Source organism: Lissotriton helveticus, chromosome 5_1, assembly GCF_964261635.1.
Source record: "Lissotriton helveticus chromosome 5_1, aLisHel1.1, whole genome shotgun sequence".
In the NCBI taxonomy this organism is placed as follows: domain Eukaryota; kingdom Metazoa; phylum Chordata; class Amphibia; order Caudata; family Salamandridae; genus Lissotriton; species Lissotriton helveticus.
In genome coordinates this window covers 1,031,014,670-1,031,035,613 of record NC_136065.1, presented here as the reverse complement: position 1 = coordinate 1,031,035,613, position 20,944 = coordinate 1,031,014,670, and the positions used below count along the sequence as shown (strand labels likewise).

Genomic DNA, 20,944 nt, shown 5'->3' with positions numbered 1-20,944 from the left:
TGGGAATGGGACGTGACCATGTCATCGGATGCGGCGGGGGTAGGCGGCTTCGGGCTTTACTGGGGGAGTAGGTGGTGTGCAGAGCAATGGCCGCAGCATTGGCAGGGTGGGGGGCGGAGCATTGCTTTTTTGGAGCTTTTTTTGCTGGTGGTGGCGGTATTTGTCTGGGCGCAAGAGTTGGCACACAAATGTGTGCTGTTCAAGGTGGACAATATGTCAGTGGTGCAGGTGGTTAACAGGCAATCGGCCAGGGACCCACAGGTGTTGACGTTGATGAGAGTTTTCGTGATGCATTGTTTGGAACATGACATTTTGTTTCAAGCTCGTCATGTGCCAGGGGTAGACAATGACATTGCGGATGCTTTGTCTCGTTCACAGTGGCAGAGGTTCCATGGGCTAACCACGGAGGCGGACGAGTGCAAGATGCCGGTGCCTGTGGAGTTGTGGGCGGTAGGAGAGACTGGGTCGTACAACTGGTAAGAGCGTCGGTGGCCGTTTCTACCTGGAAGGCGTATGAGCAGGCCTGGGTTGAGATCTTGCACAGGGGTGCGGTGCAACAGAGTGATCGATGGCGCCGGGAGGAGCAGGTGGTGCAATTTATGCTGAGCTTGATGGATAAAGGTTTATCAAAAGTGACGATCGTGGGGAAATTGTCGGCGGTGGCTTTCATGGGGAAGTTGTAGTGGGACTATGCACTGTCTGTGGGGGAACTGGGGACGCGTCTCTTGGAAGACTGGGCGAGGGAAAAGGGGGTCAAGGTGAGTCCATGCCGGTCCATTACAGAGGGCATGCTTGCGGGTTTGTTACGGACTTTGCCGGTGGTTTGCCGCCACCGGGAAGAGGCTCTATTGTTTTCCACGCTCATGTTGTGGATGTATTTTGGAGCTTTTAGGTTTCAGAAATGGTGGGGCTGAAAGGTAGGCCGGGGGTCCTTTGGGAGGAGGTGGACATGAGGGTTATGGAGGTTGTGGTGCAGTTGCGGCGTTCGAAGACGGACCAGCGGGGTGTATGAATGTGGGTGGTGATGGGACTGGCAGAGTCAAAAGTGGTTTCCCCGGCGGCGTGGGGAAGGCTGCTGGTGTCCGAGTGGCAGAATCGGTCGGGAGAAGTCTTTGGCCGGATGGGAAGGGCAAGGTGATGGCGTCGCAGTTGTTGTGGGTCCTGCGGCATGCCCTATGCGTCATGGGTGAGGATCCAAAGGCTTTTGAGACACATTCGTTCCGGATCAGAGCGGTGACAGAGGCGGCGAGGCACGGTTGGGGGAGGGAGGAACTCATGCGTTTGGGGCGTTGGTGGTCAGATTGCTACAAGAAGTATGTCAGGCTGAGGGGGTAGGGGTGGAACAATGACACGTATGATTTTCCGCTCTCTTACATATGTGTCTTTGCAGGTGCAGTGGCGGGGCCGAGTGCGGCAGTCATGGAGATTTTCATTATAGGACATTCTTTTGTAAGGCGAGCGGAGAGGGCTGAGTGGGAGAAGCAACGGAGTTTGAAATTGGAGTTGGATCTGAGGTTATTTCACTGTAAATGGCAAGGAAAAGGGGGAATGAGTTGGCATGAACTTTTGCCGGCATTGAACAAGGTTGTCAGAGGGGAAGTATGCTCGGATGTTGTCGTCATTCACTTGGGGAAGAATAACTTGGTTCAGTGCAAGGGGATTGCCCTGGTGGAGCATATGAAGAGGGACCTGCTGGAGATAAAGCAAAATGGGTCGGGGTGCCATGTGATATGGTCAGAGTTTGTTCCAAGGAGGTTTTGGAGGGGGCGGAGAGGCCGGGAGCCATTGACCAGATCCGTAGGAAAATCAACAGGGAGATGAAGAGGTTTTGTGAAAAGGAGGGGATGAGTACGATGGAACATCCGGAGCTGAGGAATGGGGCGGTGTACTTCTTTAGAGAGGATGGGGTTCACCTTTCTAGCTATGGGATGGAACTCTATGTGGTTCAGTTGAAGGTGGCATTGGATAAGGCACTCAGGGTGCGCAGGTATCCAAGGGTTCAGGCGTCCTGGGGGGGGGCGAAAGCCGGCAGCCGACATTCGAGTGGCGTTTTTTTCCTAAGGACTGGGAGAATTTCGGAGGTCTGCTTTTGCCGGGGGGGGGGGGGGGTAAGTCCAAGAAGTTATTTAGTTATGTAGAGAGGCAAGTTTAAATTTTGCTAAATTGGTCTTGTTTGATGTTTGGGGGGAACCATGTTTAGGGGAGGGGGTGGGGGGCTTTGTTAGGAACATGTTACTTAGTGAGGTTTAGTTTTGTAAGGCACAGGCCAAGGGAATTTTTTGTGAGGTGCACCTGCTTCCAATAAAGCGGCCTTTGTCACACCTTAAAACGAGTCTGTGGTCGGTGCTGTCCCCCACCCTCCCTAGTGGGCCCCAAGAGGGCTTTGGGAGGGGAGGCTTACCTGAGGGAGGCCTGTGCCTCTCGGGGGTTTTTGGGGTCTGGGGAGGGGGAGCATAGCCAGCACCGTAAATGGGCTGGTTTTGGGCTGGGTGGTTCCTTTGGGCTGCAGCTTGGGCTACTTTTGGGCTGCTTTAAATAAAAGCGCCCATTTTAGGTCACTGGCCACCATTTCGGTGGCAGTGACACAGCAGCTGGTTAGGGGTCTCTGTTGGGATTTGTTTTATTTTCCCTCCCAGCCTCCCCTTTTTTAGTGTCAGGAGCGGGACTCTGGTAAGGTTGTACATAAGGGGGTGGGTATGTGTTGGCAGGTTGGACGGTTTCTTGGGAGCTGGTGCATCAGAAGGGTTTTTATTGTACGGGGTCCTGTCGCTGGAGCAGGTGCTGGTGGGTTGTTCGGTCATCAGCGTGGTGTTTTTTTCCTAAGGACTGGGAGAAATTAGGAGGTTTGCTTTTGCCGGGGGGGTGGGTAAGTGCAAGAAGCTATTTAGTTAGATAGCGAGGCAGGTTGAACTTTTGCTAAATTGATCTTGTTTGATGTTTGGGGGGAACCATGTTTAGGGGAGGGGGTGGGGGCGTTTGTTAGGAACATGTTACTAGTGAGGTTTAGTTTTGTACGGCACAGGCCAAGGGAATTTTTTGTGAGGTGCACCTGCTTCCAATAAAGCGGCCTTTGTCAAACCTTAAAACGAGTCTGTGGTCGGTGCTGTCCCCCACCCTCCCTTGGGGGCCCCAAACAGTGGACGAGTTTTTAACACAGTTACGGGAATGTTCGGTAAAGTGTACGTTTAATGAGATGACCATAAGATGACCAAGGATCGTTCAGGACAGGAGTCATGAGATGCACGAGAGGTCATGGGTTGCCAAGGACCCTTCTTTAAAAGATGCAGTAGAAATATACAAGATAGTGGAAGAATCTGAGTACTGCATTATGGAGATGGAAAGGAAGGATGTTAAAGGGTCTGGGGAGGTATCGGAGCTGGGTAGTGAAGTTGCTATTGCATCCAAATGACCAGCCAAGAATATATCAAACCCAAGTAGTAGCAATAGAACCTTTAGCAAAAGTTGCAACAGGTGTGGCAGTAACTATGGCTCATCTGATTCTAGCAATTGTTATGGTTTTGGAAAAAACTGTAGAAAGTGTGGACGCAAGGGTCACTTTGCCAGCATGTGCAGGGGCAAAGATCTTGGCAAAGGAAACGTGGCAAAGGAGATGCGGGAAATTCCAGGGATCTTTGTGGAGGATTCCACAGTCAGGCTTTTGTGTGTCAATGAGGTCTGTGAAACACACGGAACTATGAGCAGAACATGTAGGCATAAAGCTGAATTTACTATTGGGAACAATTTGTGGAAGTGATAGTGGATTCTGGTTCACTGTTTACCATAATTTGTAAACAAAATAAAGAAATTGTTACAGGAATGGCCATCAGTTTGTTTGCTACCAAAAGATATCAACCCAGTAGGTATTATGGCAATCAATTTGATATAATTGTGTACATGCACATGGACATTGTGTTCAAAGACAGATGCACAAGTGGCAAAGTGTATGTGGCAGAATCTGGACGACCAGTAGTAGGGTATTATCATCAGTGTGATTTGCACATCTTTATTACTCCCCGAGCTCCATCACAGCTTATGATTGTGGAGGATACAAAATGGAAAGAGATTTTACAGGGGGCCAAAAGTATTTCTGAAAAATTATGGGTGAGTTAAAAGGCTATGTTCACGAAATAAAATTGAGATAAGGGGCCATACCAGTACAGCATAAAGGAGAGTACCCATTCTGGTTAGAGAGGAAGTGAAGAAACTGCTGAGTGAAATGTTTGTGAGTGGGGTGATAGAACCGGTTGAGGCATCTGGTTGGATATCACCTGTGGTTATCACAAAGAAGAAAGATGGCAAAATAAGATTTCCCATAGATTTAGGAGGATTAATTCAAAATATTGTAGCGGATAGTTTTCTGTTGCCTGACATCAGTGAACGTATTTTGTTACTAAAAGGGGCAGCGCTTTTCTCAAAACTAGATCTTATACATGCATATCACCAGATATGTCTGCACAGCAAGTCCAGGCCCTTGAAGGCATTCATCACCATAGAAGGCATTTATCAATTTACCAGGATGGCGTTTGGTTGGTCCTCAGGGGCTCGTGTCTTACAGAGGATGACATGTGAGGTTTTTCAGGGGCTGGACAACGACCTCTACTTCCAAGATGACATTGTGGTGTTTGGTGATATTGTTGATAATCATAATGTCACTTTGAAGTTGGCTTTAGACCATCTCTCCGACTCTTGTTTGGCATTGAGACAAGAAAAATGCCCATTCTTGGTAGAAGAGATTGAGTATCATGGCCATACCTTGACTGCTGAAGGAGTAAAACCTAAAAGAGTTTTGTTGCTGGCAATTAAATCAGCACCACCCCCTAAAGACTTTCCTGGAACTCATAAAGTACTTCCCCATTTGTAAAAGTTTTTGCCAGCAGAACAGATAATTTAAATTTACTCATGTGTAAAGGTATAGGCTTTGAGTGGGAGGATGCATTCAGCAAATCAAAGAAGAAGTGTGAAAAGCTACTATACTAGTGTCCTCTGATACTAAAGGAAACAGTGGATGCCAGTGCCACGGGCAAAAGAGCTGTTGTTTCGCAAATGCATGGTTCTGTAGAGCGGACTGTTGCCTTTGCTTCACACACCTTAACTTCTAATGAGAGACACTATGCTGTTATTGAAAGAGACGTATGCAAGGATCAAGGGCAACCCATTGTAACAGAGAGACAAGGGTTCCTGTGGACATTATACAGGATACTTAATATTAAACTGTGCATAACACAGGCCACAATGGAGTGGCCAAACATTGTTAGTGTAATTAGAGTATTTATATTGTAATACAGTTGAAAGAGTGCTCAGTGTCCCAAGTGAACTTAGAAGCTATACAACCAGAGTGACAAATTATAACTTACATTAAGGTTTCATAATCAACAAAAACAACCATTACTCAATATATAATTTGTATTCATAGATTGCTAGAACATTAGAGAAGGCTACGAAAATGGGTTGTTTGAATGCGTGTAAATGGCGTTTCGACTCCACATCCAGTAAGGGGTCTCATCAGGACCTAACAATGAGGGACAACTTGTGTAAAGTAAGTAAAGAGCTGTCAGAATGGTAATATTCACACCAGTTGTGTAAGGGAAAGAGAAGGTGATTACTCACATGGGGCCCTGCCGGGCACCCTGTAAGAGGAACAAGGGGCTGACAATTCCTGTAACGTGTGTAGCAGATACACACTGCCCAAAATAGGTCAAAATGAGTGCACTTGTAAATCTATCTCATCATGTAATCTTCTGTAGATGAAAAAATGTGAGCTAAGTTAATTAGCTTCACCACGCGGTTATATAATTTATCCAATATTCATGTTTTAAGTAAAGAGGAGCTGCCGAAGTCAGCCGGCGGGGCAGAAAAAACATTTTCAATCCCTCATGGATGCAAGATTTGATTAATGGCAGGAGTGGTGAGGGTAACAAAGCTCAAACTCAGCTGAGTAATACTTGAATTTTGCCTGGTAATTCAGTCAAGAATAATTTGGGACACGTGAAGAAAGGTTTGAGTACGTTTCTAGGGGGCATATGTATAAAAATTTGTTTTTGCGATTACCAAATAGCCATTATTAAGAAATCACAATTTGGTAATTGCAAAATTAGGATATTGCAATCACAATTAGGGAATTGCTATATGCAATTGCAACTCCATTCTTTCAGATGGGCCTCCAGGCCCATAAGTGGCAACGGTCTTGCTGTGCCTAAATTGTGATGACCTAATTGGTAATCGCAAAATAGGTAATGCAAAGGCAAGGCTGCCGGGGGCTTAAGGCCCCCCTGAGGCCCTCCTAACACACTTTGAATAATGCAGTTTTGTGTATTTTGCAGATATTATCAACTTGAAGTTGATGCTAATTAGCGTTACCTAAATGCACAGTTTGCATTTAGGAAAGGATCATTGCATATGCTTTAGGGAATCGCAAATTGCGATTCCCTATTTGCCTTCGCAATTTAGGTAATCACAAGAAATTGCGATTACCTGAATTGCGAATCCAAATAACTTTCATGCATTAGGAAAGGTCATTTTGCGATTGTAAACGGCCGATTTTTACAAATCGCACTGTTTGCGGTGAAAATATCTTGATGCATGTACCCCTAGGTCATTTTAAGTTGAAAGAGTTGCATAGGTGGCTTTTGGTTCTGCAAAATAGGGACCACTGGAACTTGAGAAGGGTGGCCAAATATTGCACTCGAGAGTGTGGATGGGCGGAAGACGGGGTGATGGTTGTAGTGGATACCTGTTAATCAGAGATGAGGAGAGAGAAGCGGCTTCAATAGTCTGTTTGAAAGTGGTGATTGTTCCAGGTTAGGTATTCATTCCAGCTCCAACATTAGAACAGCGGTTGGTATTAGTAAGATTTTGAGACCAAAATTACCACCCATGTATTTGCATGATTATGTCTGATGAAGTTTAATAATCTGTGGGACTTAGTTTTCACTCGTATTCATGTTTTGTGTTCTTTGCAGTTTTGTCAGTCAAATGACTGTGTTGATTACTTCATGTAACATTAGGCACTGCGGGCCGTCGTGTTGTTGTTCTTGCCCTGTTTGTAATTTGTATTGTATTACTGAATTTTCAATGTAATTTAAAATCTTTGTTTCTTATGTAACTTGGTTACTTTCTTTTACCTTTTCCTTATACGTTTTATTCATACATTCTGGAAATAACGGAAGATGGTGTGTTATAATGTGGCTACACAGATAACAGATAAACATCCTTTTTTGTTTGGTTAGTTAAAATCTTACAATAAAACAAATTCATACAGTAAACCGTTATATACAATTTGATTTGCAGCAATTCCTTAAAATTCTGTACATCTTTAGAGTAAATATTTTTGATAAAATTCATTACAGTAAAATGTAAATAAAGTGAATAAGAATTAAAAAGAGAAAGAATATAGGGGTTCGCTGTTCCTTGGACCTCTATTTTTCTTCCAGACTTTAGTTAAAAATGTTACGAAAGCAGAATTCATAATTGTATCATCTGAAGAAAGACATAGGATCAAAGCCTGTCTACATGTTCGTACCCCTCTTTCGTTAAATAGTCTCTTTAGTATAGTTACTCTTTCGTTACTCATTTCAGAACAGAGACACAATAGATGGATAATGTTATCCACCCCAGATTTACACAGCCTACATACAGTGTCCTTTTCATTCTTTTTCCACTGTGGTAAGTGGCATACATCCGGCTGTATACCAAATCGTGCTTTAATAAAAATGTGTTTGTTATTCAGTGACCACGGCGTGTTCAAGTATTACTGTGCCATTTTTTTTTTGAGAAACCATTAATTATAGGCCAAGCATGTTTTCTTTTTGCAAAAGTTGCTTTGTCACTTATCAAATGACAACTGATCTATTGTCTTATAGGTAATTTTCTTAAATGACTAGTGAGTTATGGTAGAATCCCAAAACGACCTAACCTCAAATTCTTCCAAAGCCACATCCAGATATTTCCAGGCAGGTGATTTGCTATTGCCACTAATTTCTTTCCAGTTTAACTGGGACATTAGATTGTCTTGGTTGTTTTTTACTCTATTCCAGACTTTAATTGCATGACCCTTTCGTGCGTACAGCTGGTTATTTAGACCGAATTCCAGTCTGACTTGTGATTGTGATGCATTCATAGGCAATTGGAAAAGGATTTTAAAGATTTTTGCAGTAGCGTTGTTGATGATAACTGCATCTTTACCATTTAAGGCCTTACTGCCGTATGTAAGAGAAGGGAGCAGTTTAGCAGAAATCACTTTTAGGAATGGGCAATAAGTTAGTTGGCTGATTGATTTTTGGATAGTCCTAAATGCGGCTGTCAAAGCATTTGCTTTCCTATAGACATCAAGTTTTTGCAGAAGAAAATTTCCGTTATTGTTAAATATAACACCCAAATATCTATAGGTTTCTACTTGGTCTAATTGCGACTTTCTCAGAAACCATTTAGATTTATATTTTCATTGTGAGTTTTTTGCAACCACCATGACTTTGGATTTTGATTAATTTATTATCAACATATTTTCTTTTGAATACTCAAATATACGTGCTATCAGACGCTGTAATCCCACTTTTGTGTTACTTAAAAGAACAACGTCGTCCGCATATAGGAGGTTTTATATATGTTTATCAGCAAGTTTAGGTGGATGGGCGTTTGTATCATTCAATACCACCGTTAAATCTGCTAAAAACAGGTTTAATAACAATGGGGCAAGTACGCACCCTTGCTTTACACCTCCTGATGTCGGTATTGCCTTTGTTAATGAGCGGCCATCCCCCATCCGCAATTTGGCCCAGGTATGAGTGTGGAGGCGACGAATCAGCTGCAATAGTTGGGGTGGAATCCCTTGCAATCGTAACTTTTCCCACAGTAGTTCTCTATTCACACAGTTGAAAGCTGATTTAAAATCAACAAAGCATAAATACAAAGGTTGTTTTGTCATAATTGCTTTGTCCATTATTACTGATAGGGCTAGGTGTTAGTTGCTGTTCCTAGGCCTTTCATAAAACCTGTTTGGTTTGGCGGGAGAATGTTATTGGCCTTTACCCAATCTGATAAACTTGACAACATAATCCTTGCAAACAGTTTTGCGTCCATGTCCTGTAATGTGATTAAATGAGAGTTCTCTGTCCGGGCCCAATTTCCCTTTTTAAAGATAGGGGATATTAGCGACCCTCTCCATAATTCAGGGATCTCCCATCTCTGTAGGACATCGTTGAAGACCTTAGTTAGGTGTTCTGCCCATAAGGCTGGGTCATCCTTGTACAGGGCAAAAGGGATACCGTTTGGGCCTGTGCCCCGTCTTTTTGTTTTTTTATTAGCTTATGAACTTGATCTTGTGATATTTCGATTTCAGTATCCAATTCTGGGTTCGGTGTTTTCTTCTTTTTGTGGTCATATCCGCTTTTAGTTATATTGCAGTCCTGGTTTAGATGGTTGACCAAAAAATTAACCCATTCAGTCTCTGTTTTTTTTTTTTTTTTTTTTTTTTTTTTAAAACCTTTATTGACAATGAAAGCTCACAAATACTGGCCTACAACCCCACGGGCTGGCCAGAAACAGAACGGTCAAATAACCAGCATACAAAAGGAAGATCTGCACAGGATATAACATCAGGAGCACTGGTGAAACAAGAAAGACCATCGAGCGTTCAGCAAGAGCAGGATAATAAAGGTTAAGTTTTCTAGCACGGGGAGGGGACCAAAAGAATAACGGGCCGTATACGAGAATACAAGGGAGGGACCGCGGCAAGCCGCCATTTTATAAACACAACGTAAAAATGAAGCCATATAATCAAATCGAGCAAAGGACAAAAACAGAATCAGACCATCAAATAGCGACAGTGGCAACAATCAATCGCGCACACTCACCTCCGCCCCCACCCAAACAAAGAAGACGTGGTCAAAAAGCCCCATCACAAAGACTATGCAATACGCACCCCAACGGAAAAAGGGCACCTCCATAAAGGAGGAAGGGAAAGAGGGAAAAAAGACAACAGAAGGAACACCCGCCAGACCATGCATCCCCAGGGAGAAAAACAGGACAATAAAACCGGCATGCGATGTAACAGCAACATAATACCAGAATAGGCAGCAAACCACAATCAGCCACACACCGGAAAAAGGACAGAATACCCCCTGGGGATACAAGGCGACAGAGTCCCGAAAAAGTGAATACACAAGAGCCATAGAACAAAAAGGGAAAATAAGAGGGGAAAAAGACCCCCCGACACAAACAGACCCCCCCCACCCACCCCTAAGCCCACCCTGCACCCCTGCAGAAGGCTACGGCCTACCCCCCCGCAGCGTGCCTGTCGCCCTAAGTTGAACCCGAAATTTAGTGGAACAAGAAAAGTTGGAATTAGAAGACAAAAAAGGGGGGGGGGGGGAAAGGGAGGGAAGGAAGAAGGGAATAAAGACATACAAACATACACACGGGGGAGGGCCAAAGACAGGAGTAAATGCACCCATCCACCCGCCCGGGTTAAGGGTCCAAGTCCTCGGGAAGCCAAAGAGTATCAGGCCAAAGTCCAGGAGCACTAACCAGTTACACAGAACCATATCAGGACACAGAGATCATCCAAACCGTTCATGAACCACCGCATATAGGAGCCAGTTTTCATCAGCCCTGACCCTTTTTATCCAAAGCAGTAAGGGTCCGATCCAACGAGGACCCTGCCAGAAAGAACAGAAGGCAGGCAGCAGGAAAGTCCAACGGCAGTCCAAAAAAGTCACAGGAAGTAAAGCATGGAAGATCCAGGAAAGTCACAGAATGTAGCAAACGATGCAGGCACAGTTCCAAGGATATATCCATAAAAGCCGACCCATCCGGGCCGGTACAGGAGACGTCATCGGGCAGTGGTGATTGAGAGGGACCAGGAGAATCATGAAAGTCCGGCAAAACAAAATCCGGCTCCCGGGCCAAGGGCAGAGGAGGCAGCACAGGAGGAGAAGGCGCCATCAGGATGCGCGCCTCCGGGGTGGCAGCCGGGGCCGAGTCCGCCAGGAGAGTACCAGCCACACCCCGCGATATCGATGCCTCATCCGGTCGCGGGGGCCCGGGAGGCCCGTAGTGAGGAGCCGTCTCGAGAGCCAGGAGTGGCGCGGCCACCGATAGCCGCCAGGATAGCAGGATGGTCAGGATCCCCTTAAGTGCAGGAAAACATTCACAGTATCCGACACCCGGGCCTTGTGGCGGGCCCCCAGTGCTCGTCTGGGCCCGGCCCAAACAAATGGGGCTGGTCGCCATCTTGAGAGCCCGTACAGGCCGCGCGGCCAACAACCTCCGCCGGGGCGGCATTAAAGCAGATGAAGTCCCGTCGACAGGCAGAAGAACACCCCGGACAGGAAGGGGGGCCACCAGAAGAAGGGGATTCGCCGGCCCTCCAATGTCGCCAGTCCCGTTCTCCGAGTCCGGGCGGCAAAGAACAAAATGGCCGGACCGGAGAACAAAGGGGGAGGAAGCCGAACACACGAGGAACCCCAATAATGAAGGGCAGCGTCACCATCCAAGGCCGCTGCCACACAGGAGTCTCTCAGCCAGGAACCTCCGGCTCACACGAACAGCGGCCCTCCAATCACCCCCAGCGCGCCCCGAAGGGCAAGCCCGCAGGCTGCATCCGGCCCAGGAGCCGGGACGAAGAACCAGGCCAGTCCGCTCTCGAGTCCCGGGAACGATCGGGGACACTGCACCGGACCCACAGCAGCCAGGACAACCGGAACAAGTGGTAAGTGCCTGCAGTGCGTCGTAGTAGTACCACACAGCAAGGAGGGCTTCCCGGGGCAGGATAAATGCAGGATAAATGTGAAAAACACAGGCGGGCGAACGGAGCCGAGCTAAAGCGCGGCCATCTCGGTCGCGAGCTAGGCTCCTCCCCCTCAGTCTCTGTTAATATAGATGATACAACAGTTTTATCTGGTCTTGTTAGGCTGTTAATCATTTTCCAAAACTCCCTCGAGTTTGCTTCATTACTAGCGTAGAAAGTTTTCGGCCAAAGTTCGTTATTGGCTTTGGTTTTTTCGTTCCAGATTAGTTTCCTCAGATTTTGATTTAATGTTTTCATGCTGGCTATTATTTCTTTGTTGTTTGGGAGCTTGGTTAACTCTTTCCTGAGTTTATTTTGAGACTGTTTCATTTTTTGGACCGTATATGTCAAATTAATTTTTGTTTCACTTTTTTCTTTCCGCAATATATTTTTATTCCTAATTCCAGTCGAGGGGTCATGTGAGTCCACTATTTTCCGTGTAAAGCTTACCTAATGGTCAATTGCGAACACAGAGGTTTTTTCTTGAAAGCATTCGGTAATCAGTTTTTGAGCTAGTTCACTTGTGCGATCTTTGGTATTTGGCTTCCAAATTAATTTCCTGTAATTTATGGTTCCAATCTGACCTTGCATTGTCAAATACAATTTTGGATTCATGATTTTAAGTGAGGTAGTAATTATTTGCTGGCTTTGATCACTCTCAGGGAGCTTCCTTAAATAAAACGAAGTAACGTTGTTAAAAATGCTCAGTGATGCCATCGTGTAATCAATTCTTGATTTTGCATTTTGCGTGTGAAATGGCCATGCTGGAGGCAAGTACGTCGGGAATCTACCATTTAGTATTCATGAAGTTTAGGCCTGTTTTGTTTTGCTTAGATTTTATTATAGTGTCCGTTGATTGCAGTGGTATAAACCATTGTTGGTCTTGCGACTGTGTGACATTGTCTCTTATAAAAGGCACTAGCAGATTTAAATTCAAGTCTCCCGTAACTATAAAGTCTACAAAGGGATCATCCACCATTTGTTCAAGTAAATAACTGGTAAGAGTGGCACACATAGTCTTCCTTGAGGTCACTATAAGGGGAATATATATATTGTGGCTACACGCCCTTGCATCAGTATAGTGATGCACGTGCATTCTATGGTTATGGATTGTTGATTAGAATGTGGCTGTGCATGGTTCCATGCTCTGGCAGTTGTCTGCCGACTGGGGGTGTTGGTACCAGTTATTGAGAGTACCTGTAAATTCAAATAAAGCCAGTTCAACTTACCCTAGAAGCCTTGTGTGATTACTACCCAAGCCTGTGTGCTGCTGCCTGGGTAAAGCTATAAACAATGTCGATGGTGACCCACTGGGTGTACAATTTCCAGGACACATGGCCCTCATCTTTGCGAGGGAGGCTCTAGGTGCCCTACAGTTGTGGGAATTGTGAGTAATTGCAATCACACTTGCTTCTTTACCTCTCAGCCTTAAATATTTGCGACCAATAACATACACTTATAGAAGTTGTTGGGGCCACACCCTGTAGCACCCTGTAGCTGTGGAGCAGCAGTCGGAGAAGCAGTGTACACCTGCCCTCCGCTGCTGTGCATAATACCAAATGTGAAGTCCAAGGATGCCAACATTTCCCTCCTCCCAGCACAACTTAGGACCTGCACTCTTCCCATAGTAAACCGCCATATGGTGTACAGTTAGTCATGAAGACTGATCACAACACTGATGACGGACAGAATCATGTGGTCTCCTACTCCACATCACAATTATTACTAAATGAGTTGGAGACAGATTTGAGTGGATGATTCATACACCTCTTGCCTTGGTACAAGTGAAGAAGAGGCCATCCAGACATCTGGAATACAATAAACAGAAACTGGTACTAAGTGTGTTTTTCTAGCATGTTTTCATAGACAACGAAATACAATGAGAGACTTACTCTAGTAAATACATATTTCATATATTTTAAAGAGTTTAGTGGCAGTGTTTTACATGTTTTTGGACTGATTTTGAATTAGAGAATAGATTTGTTTAGTTTACAGGTAGTGTCCATTGCAGAACTAATGTTGGCATGGTTGGCAGTAAGACTGTTTTGTAATAAAGGGTTAGGAATGTAGTTACTCTTCATGATCTTAGTACCCCATTCCTTTATTTGAGGTTAAACCACCTGAAAAACTTCCTATTGTGAAAAAAATACTATATTTTGTTATGCTGGATGATTTTTTTTTTAATGTGCCATTCCGAATCCCATCCTTATGGGATTTGAAAATCTGCTAATATGACTGCATATTTTTCATAATGTTTGAGATTATTACAGAGTTCATGGAAGGAGTATGATAATGCGATGCAGAACAGGGTTTCTGTGACAGCCTAATGAAAGAAATGTAAGCATGCATTTATGACACTTACAAAACACAAATCTAGATAAAGCAATGGAGCACAGTATAAACATTGGAATTACAATGATTTTAAGAATTAGGGCTAGAAGTTGGCAAGAGGGCATGCACTAAATCTGACTGTTAAAGCGAATAGCTGGACTTGTAAGCTTTCTGTACAGCCTCTTCTTTACCTGGAAGAAGGTATCCCTTTTTGTGCGTCTTCAAAAGCTATAGTAAGGCAATGCATATCTTCGGCGTTCAGGTGAATTGACGTCTGGTGATGAGGAAGTGGCCTTCCATCACTAGTATTCGGGGCAGCCAAGAAGTTAGGCAATTTATCCACTGCCACTAAAGTGTTCAAATTAGAGAAAAAGGTTAATCCATTTGTCAAGGAAAAGATCTGAACAAAAAAGTCATTTGTTTTCAACAGGATGTGTGATTCCCATACTTGGCAGGGGCAACCCAACACAACTTACCAAAATGTTAACTCAATATGCATGATGCGGATCAGGCATATGTCCCTCTACTGCCAAGTTCAGGGTGAGTCACAGCAGTGCTGTATACACACTCTTCAGCCACAAACGGCGTCATCCCCCCAGGGCCTTCTTAACAGCATTATAGGCCCGAGCAAAGCAGTGTACTGGGCCCTGTCTACAGAACCACCCACAGGAATAAAGGGACATATTACTAACAAGTAGCGATAATTATCACTAAATAGGATAACCGACGTTTTTTTTATCGCTGCCTATCGCTGGATATGTTAGCGGAGAAAACATGCTATTAGCAACGTTTTTCTCAATTGTGCTAAAATATCCAGCGAAAGCGGCGAAATGCGTGAATATCGCTGAGAATACAGCGATATTCACGCATTAGCGACAAAATGCTCTTAGCCATGTTATCCACCTCCCATTGGATAACATGGCTAAGAACTGGTCTGAGCAGGCGTTAGTTTTTGGCGATAGTGGGAATATTTCCATCGCTACGCCTGCCTTGCTAATAGGCGATAGCGACGTTAGCGACTGCTTTCAGTCGCCAACAGGTTGGGTACGCCCACTTTGCACGTCATTAGCGATAAATATTGCTGACATGCAAAGCGGGCCCCAAACTGCTCGCTATCGCCTAAAAGCGGTCGCTAACATCAGTTAGCAACAGCTTGCTAATAGAGCGATAGAATTATCACCGCTTAGCGGCTGAAAACGGCCGCTAAACCGGCGATAATTGCCAATCGCCACCCTTGGTAATATGCCCCAAAATGTTTAACAGAAAATTTGTGTTAAATTCTGGTCTACATGGGGCCCCCGGGCAACTGCCCAGCGTATGTATGCGTTAAGACGGCACTACATCGCCTAAACATACACAACAGTTTGGAGAAAGCGTGTTCAGTGATTTCAACATGTTAAGATCTCTTTTACATCAAAAGTCAAATTCAGAATATAAACTGAAATAAATTTCAGCTTCATATCTGTATGTTTGTATTTATTGCTGAATTATTTCCTGGATATCCAATTGTATTGGGAAATCTCTACTGTACATTTTGTTGAAAACTTCAGTTTTCAAAATGACAGAGGTCAGTGTTTAACAAATACGAGATTGCACATTGGCAGGACTCAGGCATTGAATTTCACTTTTATTCAATCCCAAATTGGACCCAGCTGTTTGTAGCATTTATCTTTTTGGGGAGTAGAAATCTTTCTCCAGCCAATGATTTTATCTGTAATATGGGCATTGTGAATGATGACAGAATGAGATATTAAGATGTATGTGGAACACAACTTACATATGTGCATTATTTGTTTGCCAAATTACATTTTAAGCCAATTTTCTGATATTTTTACATACTTTAGTGAATTTTCAGAATGAAATCAAGTTTTATTATTAACTGTGGAAAATGTTGTGTTTTGTATTAAATCTATATACGATGTTGTGAGGAAAGCTGTTATTTATATGGTGTAGTTGTGAGACATCACTGTGTAAGAAACTCCGTTCCTGTACTGGGTCCAGTCAGATTCATTTGAAAAGCCTCAGCTCAACCCTGGCTAGCTGTGGCTCTGAGCAGTCAGGCTTTATCAAAGGAACAAGTGTAAAGCATTAAGAAACAATCAAAGGCAGAAACAAGATTCAATACATTTCCGACACCAATTTATAAGAGTACTTTTATCTTTAAAATTACACCTCAAGGACAAAACATCTACTGGAGGGTTCTGGAGATATGAATTTTTAAAGGACAAAACATTTTTCTCATTTAATTCAATAAATTGTAATTGGACCGTGCTCGCAGTCAAACTTTGCAAACTCTGGTTAATATTGATAAACTACTACTCCGGTCGTTATGGGGGACCAGTTCTGACAGGGAACAGGTAACAGAGGCCAATGAGGGTTTTTTGGACAGTTACCTCAAAGTCAATTAGGTCTCAAGTCCAGTTCCAGGCTCTATGAGCAAATACCAGCGACTATAATGGAGTAGTCCTGATAAAAGAGATAGAGGATGCTGTAGATGCTGAATGATGCTGAGAATGCTGATCCTGTGAAGGGGGTCTTCCTGGGGCTAATCCTTGGTCCACAGTCATGGTGAGGCGACTTTGGCAACAGGTCTTGATTGAGGTCCAGTTGAAGTCCAGCCAAAAAACAGCTACCACTGGTCTGCTGGTCTCCATTTACAGCTACACCAGATGTTCCCTTTAACTGGTGATAACGTAAGTCTTGGGTGACTAAATTGTATTCTGATGACTCTCCTGGTTCTAGCAGACTTGGGGTAGATCTTTAGAGGATTGGGTTTTGGTCTCCCAGGCAGCACGCTGGCAGTCAGTGGCAGTCAGGTGTTCTTGGCTACAAACTCACCAAGGCAGGCTTTGTCAGCATTTGCGGCCCTGCAGCTTTAACAGGTAAACAGCCAACTGACTCCTGGAGTCATTTCTTCTGTCTAAGGCTCAGGCATGACTTTTCCTCAAGCATGGCACCACAGACCCAGTCCTCTTTTTGCTAGCCCAGGGAGCAGCAAGTGCAGATCAGTCTTTGTGCATCCTCTCTTTGCTGAGGCCAGACAAGAACAGAGCAGTTCTTCTTCGGTCCACTCCAGTGCAGATGTTGTCTGATATCTGGGTGCCAGGAGTGCCACTTATATGCCCAGGCCGTGCCATTGGGGGATATGCGACTCCTAGCCAATGGGCTACCAGCCCCCCCTCCTGCCTAGTGATGACTTCCTGGTAAGTGTGACATCTAGCTATCTCAGAATACACAATTCTGCCCACCCAGAAGGTGGCAGAACCATTCTCTTGGCTTGTTGAGCTTCTTAGCCCATTCCAGAGGAGTGGCTACTTGGGAGATACATTCCCATGGAAACAACTGTTTGACAACTGTTTTCCCCTCTCTGTTCACTATGGCAACCTGTCTGCAAGAACAAAAGAGCAGTCCCTCTAGTGTGTGTCCACTGTTTGTTTTACAAAGGCGGCTTTCCCTTTGGAGCTCACCTTCTAGGCTCAAACCCTGTTTGGCCTTCCTGCCAGGGAGAAGTAACCCTTCTCCCAACAGCAAGCTCTTTTTGTTCCTTCCTGAGGTTTGTTTACACCTCCCCCCAGGAGGGCACAAGACTGTCCTTTGGCAAGTAAACAGTCACTAGAAAGCTTTGAGCAACAAAGTGGCTGCTTACTAAAGTTTCCATTTGTGCAAAAGTACCATTAAATTCGAATTGAGCATTAAGTTGGTTTTAATGCAACGATTATTTTGATACATTGAAGTATCATATTTAGTAGTCCCATTCAGAAGTTAGCACTGCTAAGCTTTTAGTGTGTAACTCTGTACTTGCCAATGGGGCTACTAGCCTTTTCACAGTAAAATCAACGATGCAGGGTTTTCAATGCCAGGACATGTAAAGTTAAAAACTGCATGTAAATCTTTTTAATATAATGCACCATGCCTTTTGGGCTCAATAGGCCTACCTTAAGGGTAACTTATAAATATTAAAAAGGAATGTTTGGGCTTTGTCATTGCTTAAAATGGCAGCGCTGAGTTAGTTTAAAACTGCTCTGCCAGCCAGCAATTGCAGGCTGAGTCCTACTTTGCTTTGTCTCACTCATGGTGGCACAATAAGTGCTGCTGGCTGTGAGAGACACTTTAAATTACAGGTCCAGGGTACTCCTGGTGCCATATACTAAGGATGTATGAGTAAGTTAACTTATGCCAATTATGGGTGAACAAATCATATAATACCTTTTAAGGGTCATAGCACTGGCACTGACATCTGTTTAGCAGGCTTCAGTACACCTTCAGAGTCGAAACAAACAGCAGCATTTGTCCAAAACTTAGGGCTGATCATTCAAAAAAGAGGCACTTCCTTACAGATGTACATGGATCTCTGTGGCAAGCTTAGTGAGGAGTCGAAAATGAATGACTAAATAAATAAAATTATCATTAATGTATATCTACTGTAAGACTTTCTTTCCAGCCTTGTATAATGTTATATGGACTGTAGCAGATACATGTCATACTTGTGTTGTGGAGGTAGCAACTTCAGCAAACCATTCTCACACACTTTGGTGACAGTGGTCAGTTCTCAGGGTGAGGCGATCCAGAAGGATCCTAGGTATAGCTATGATATCAGAATATAAATGTTACATTGCTTCAGTGCTAGAATCTCTCATAGATCTGTCCTTATAAGGAATGCAGCACCCAACAGAGGTCATACTAGCTCACATTCTTGCACTTTTCAAGAAATCTGTTCACGGAGGTTTGGGCAGACAAACACTATCAGACCCCATTTGGGGGGGCCACAGGTCAAACAAGTGCTCGAGGGCCTTCACTGTGGGACTGGCGAAATTTGCTTCTGAAGCTCCAAGGTCCATCCTACAGTGCTCTGAAAACTGGGCCATGTACAACTCCTTCAGCACTTGACTTTTAGAAGTCGTGATGGCGAGTAGTAACTGGATGCTCCGAGAGATAGTAAGGGGGTGCTACAAGCTCAGTACTCAGCAATCACCGAACAGCACAATAATTTATTGGTGTGCCCAGTGCTTTCTTCTTATAAAAAGAAAGTACTTTAACTCACTCAAAACACTAAAGTACTACACACTACAGTGTGCTACATCTTCAAGATCTAGAGAGGCCTGGGCTGCTCTGGCATAATTTTAAACTCACAGTGGCACAATTCACTCTGGCTCTCTTCAGGGCATTGCCACAGTACAGCCCACATCAGGGTCACAGTGGCACTGCCCACTCAGGCATACTTTGGGGGCAGTGCCACGGTGTTGTCCACTTGGGCACCCCTGTCCTGGGAGCTGGGAAGTTAGCTGCTTCCGCTTGTGCTGGTTGGTCACACCTCCTCTAGTGCTGGCACCTTCCTTCTTCTTCTTCTTCTTCTCCAATAAGTGAGCCTCCTGTCATTTTGGGGTACGGAACTAACTCCAGATCATACTCTAATGGATGCACCCATACATCTGGGGCTATTAGGCTTACACCAGCTCTTCTTGCACAGCAGTCTTCTGAGTACTCTGTATCAGTAGCGCCTTGCACAGGTAAGGATGGTGAGGCGGGCGGGTGGGGGTTGGTGGAAGTCGACAGACGACAGGATAAGTAATATTAAATAAATAAATAAATAAAACCACTTACTTTGCGCCCGCCGCATCGGCATTTTGCGAGTGCAAAGTAAGTGGTTTTATTTTTTATTTATTTAACATTACCTATCCCATTGTCTGTCGACTTCCGCCACGCCCATCACGTCCCGCCCCACCGCTCTTACCAGTGTGACCTGCCACCGCTCTGTATAGTACTCCCTTCCTTGGTTAATAAGACTTTGGAACTGGAACAACAAGTTGGTCAGTGGCTCTCATTTTATTCAGTCAAAGCAGACTTTGGATGTTGGATTCTCTGTCTGCGCTCTCAGAACAGGTATAGGTTGTTTTTTCTGTCATGTGCCACCTTCCAGACACAGCTTTTGTGCAGAGTGATGCTAATCACAGCATGGTTGCTCCAGTTTGGAGCACCCACAACAGAGGCATAAGGCGGTAAGAGCATATTGCACTTGAATATCAACAGTGACATTGGGCCATAATCAGGAAAGTGAATGGCTTCACATAAAGGTCTATTTTCACTCCGAGCAACACGGACATCAGTCCCACCCCTCATCCCCACCGTCTACCAAATGGCACTCCTCAGTAAGGCTGGAACTTTTCAGACACTCACCCCTAGTCACAGATCTGGGTCGAAACCATCATTGTTCTATAGTTCATTTCGCCACCCCAGTTCGGACCCAGCCATATGCAAATCAATCTTGACACTGTTCCTCATTGGAACAGTCCAGCCCGAACTACCAAGCCAGGCTTTCCCTGGACCAGAAACAAGCATCTTGGGACCAGTTTGGGGGTAACACTCCTTATCAGAGGCTAGCTTGAATCCAGGTGCAAAGTGAGCAAGGGTCCCACATCTGTGCATACCCTGCCAACTTAGGACAAACAATGCAAACAAAAGGAGAAGATGGAGGGAGCACTGAAACTTTTCAGACACTAACCCCCAGTCACAGATCTGGGTTGAATACATCATCGTTCTTTAGCTCACTTCGCCACCCTAGTTCAGACCCAGCCATATGCAAATCAATCTTGCCCCTGTTCCTCATGGGAACAGTCCAGCCTCAACTGCCAAGCCAGGTCTTGCCTGTACCCTAAACAAGCATTCTGTGACCGGTTCCAGTGTAACACCCCTCATCGGCCAGGGTAGTTTGAATCCAGTGGCAAAGTGAGCAAGTGACCCACATCTGGGTATACCCTGCCAACTTGTGGCGAACAAATCAAACACAATAAGGTGATGGACGGAGCGCTGAAACTTTTCAGACACTCACTCCCT

At 44.7% G+C, this 20,944-nt stretch overlaps 1 protein-coding gene across 1 annotated transcript in view; it reads right to left on the bottom strand.

Annotated features, from left to right (window-relative positions):
- PYROXD2 (pyridine nucleotide-disulphide oxidoreductase domain 2) overlaps positions 1–20,944 on the bottom strand; it is a 541,945-nt gene that overhangs the window by 67,164 nt on the left and 453,837 nt on the right. The window contains exon 12 of the mRNA XM_078643559.1: positions 14,305–14,461. Within this exon, the coding sequence (XP_078499685.1) occupies positions 14,305–14,461 (157 nt within the window). The remainder of the gene's footprint in view (positions 1–14,304; positions 14,462–20,944) is intronic.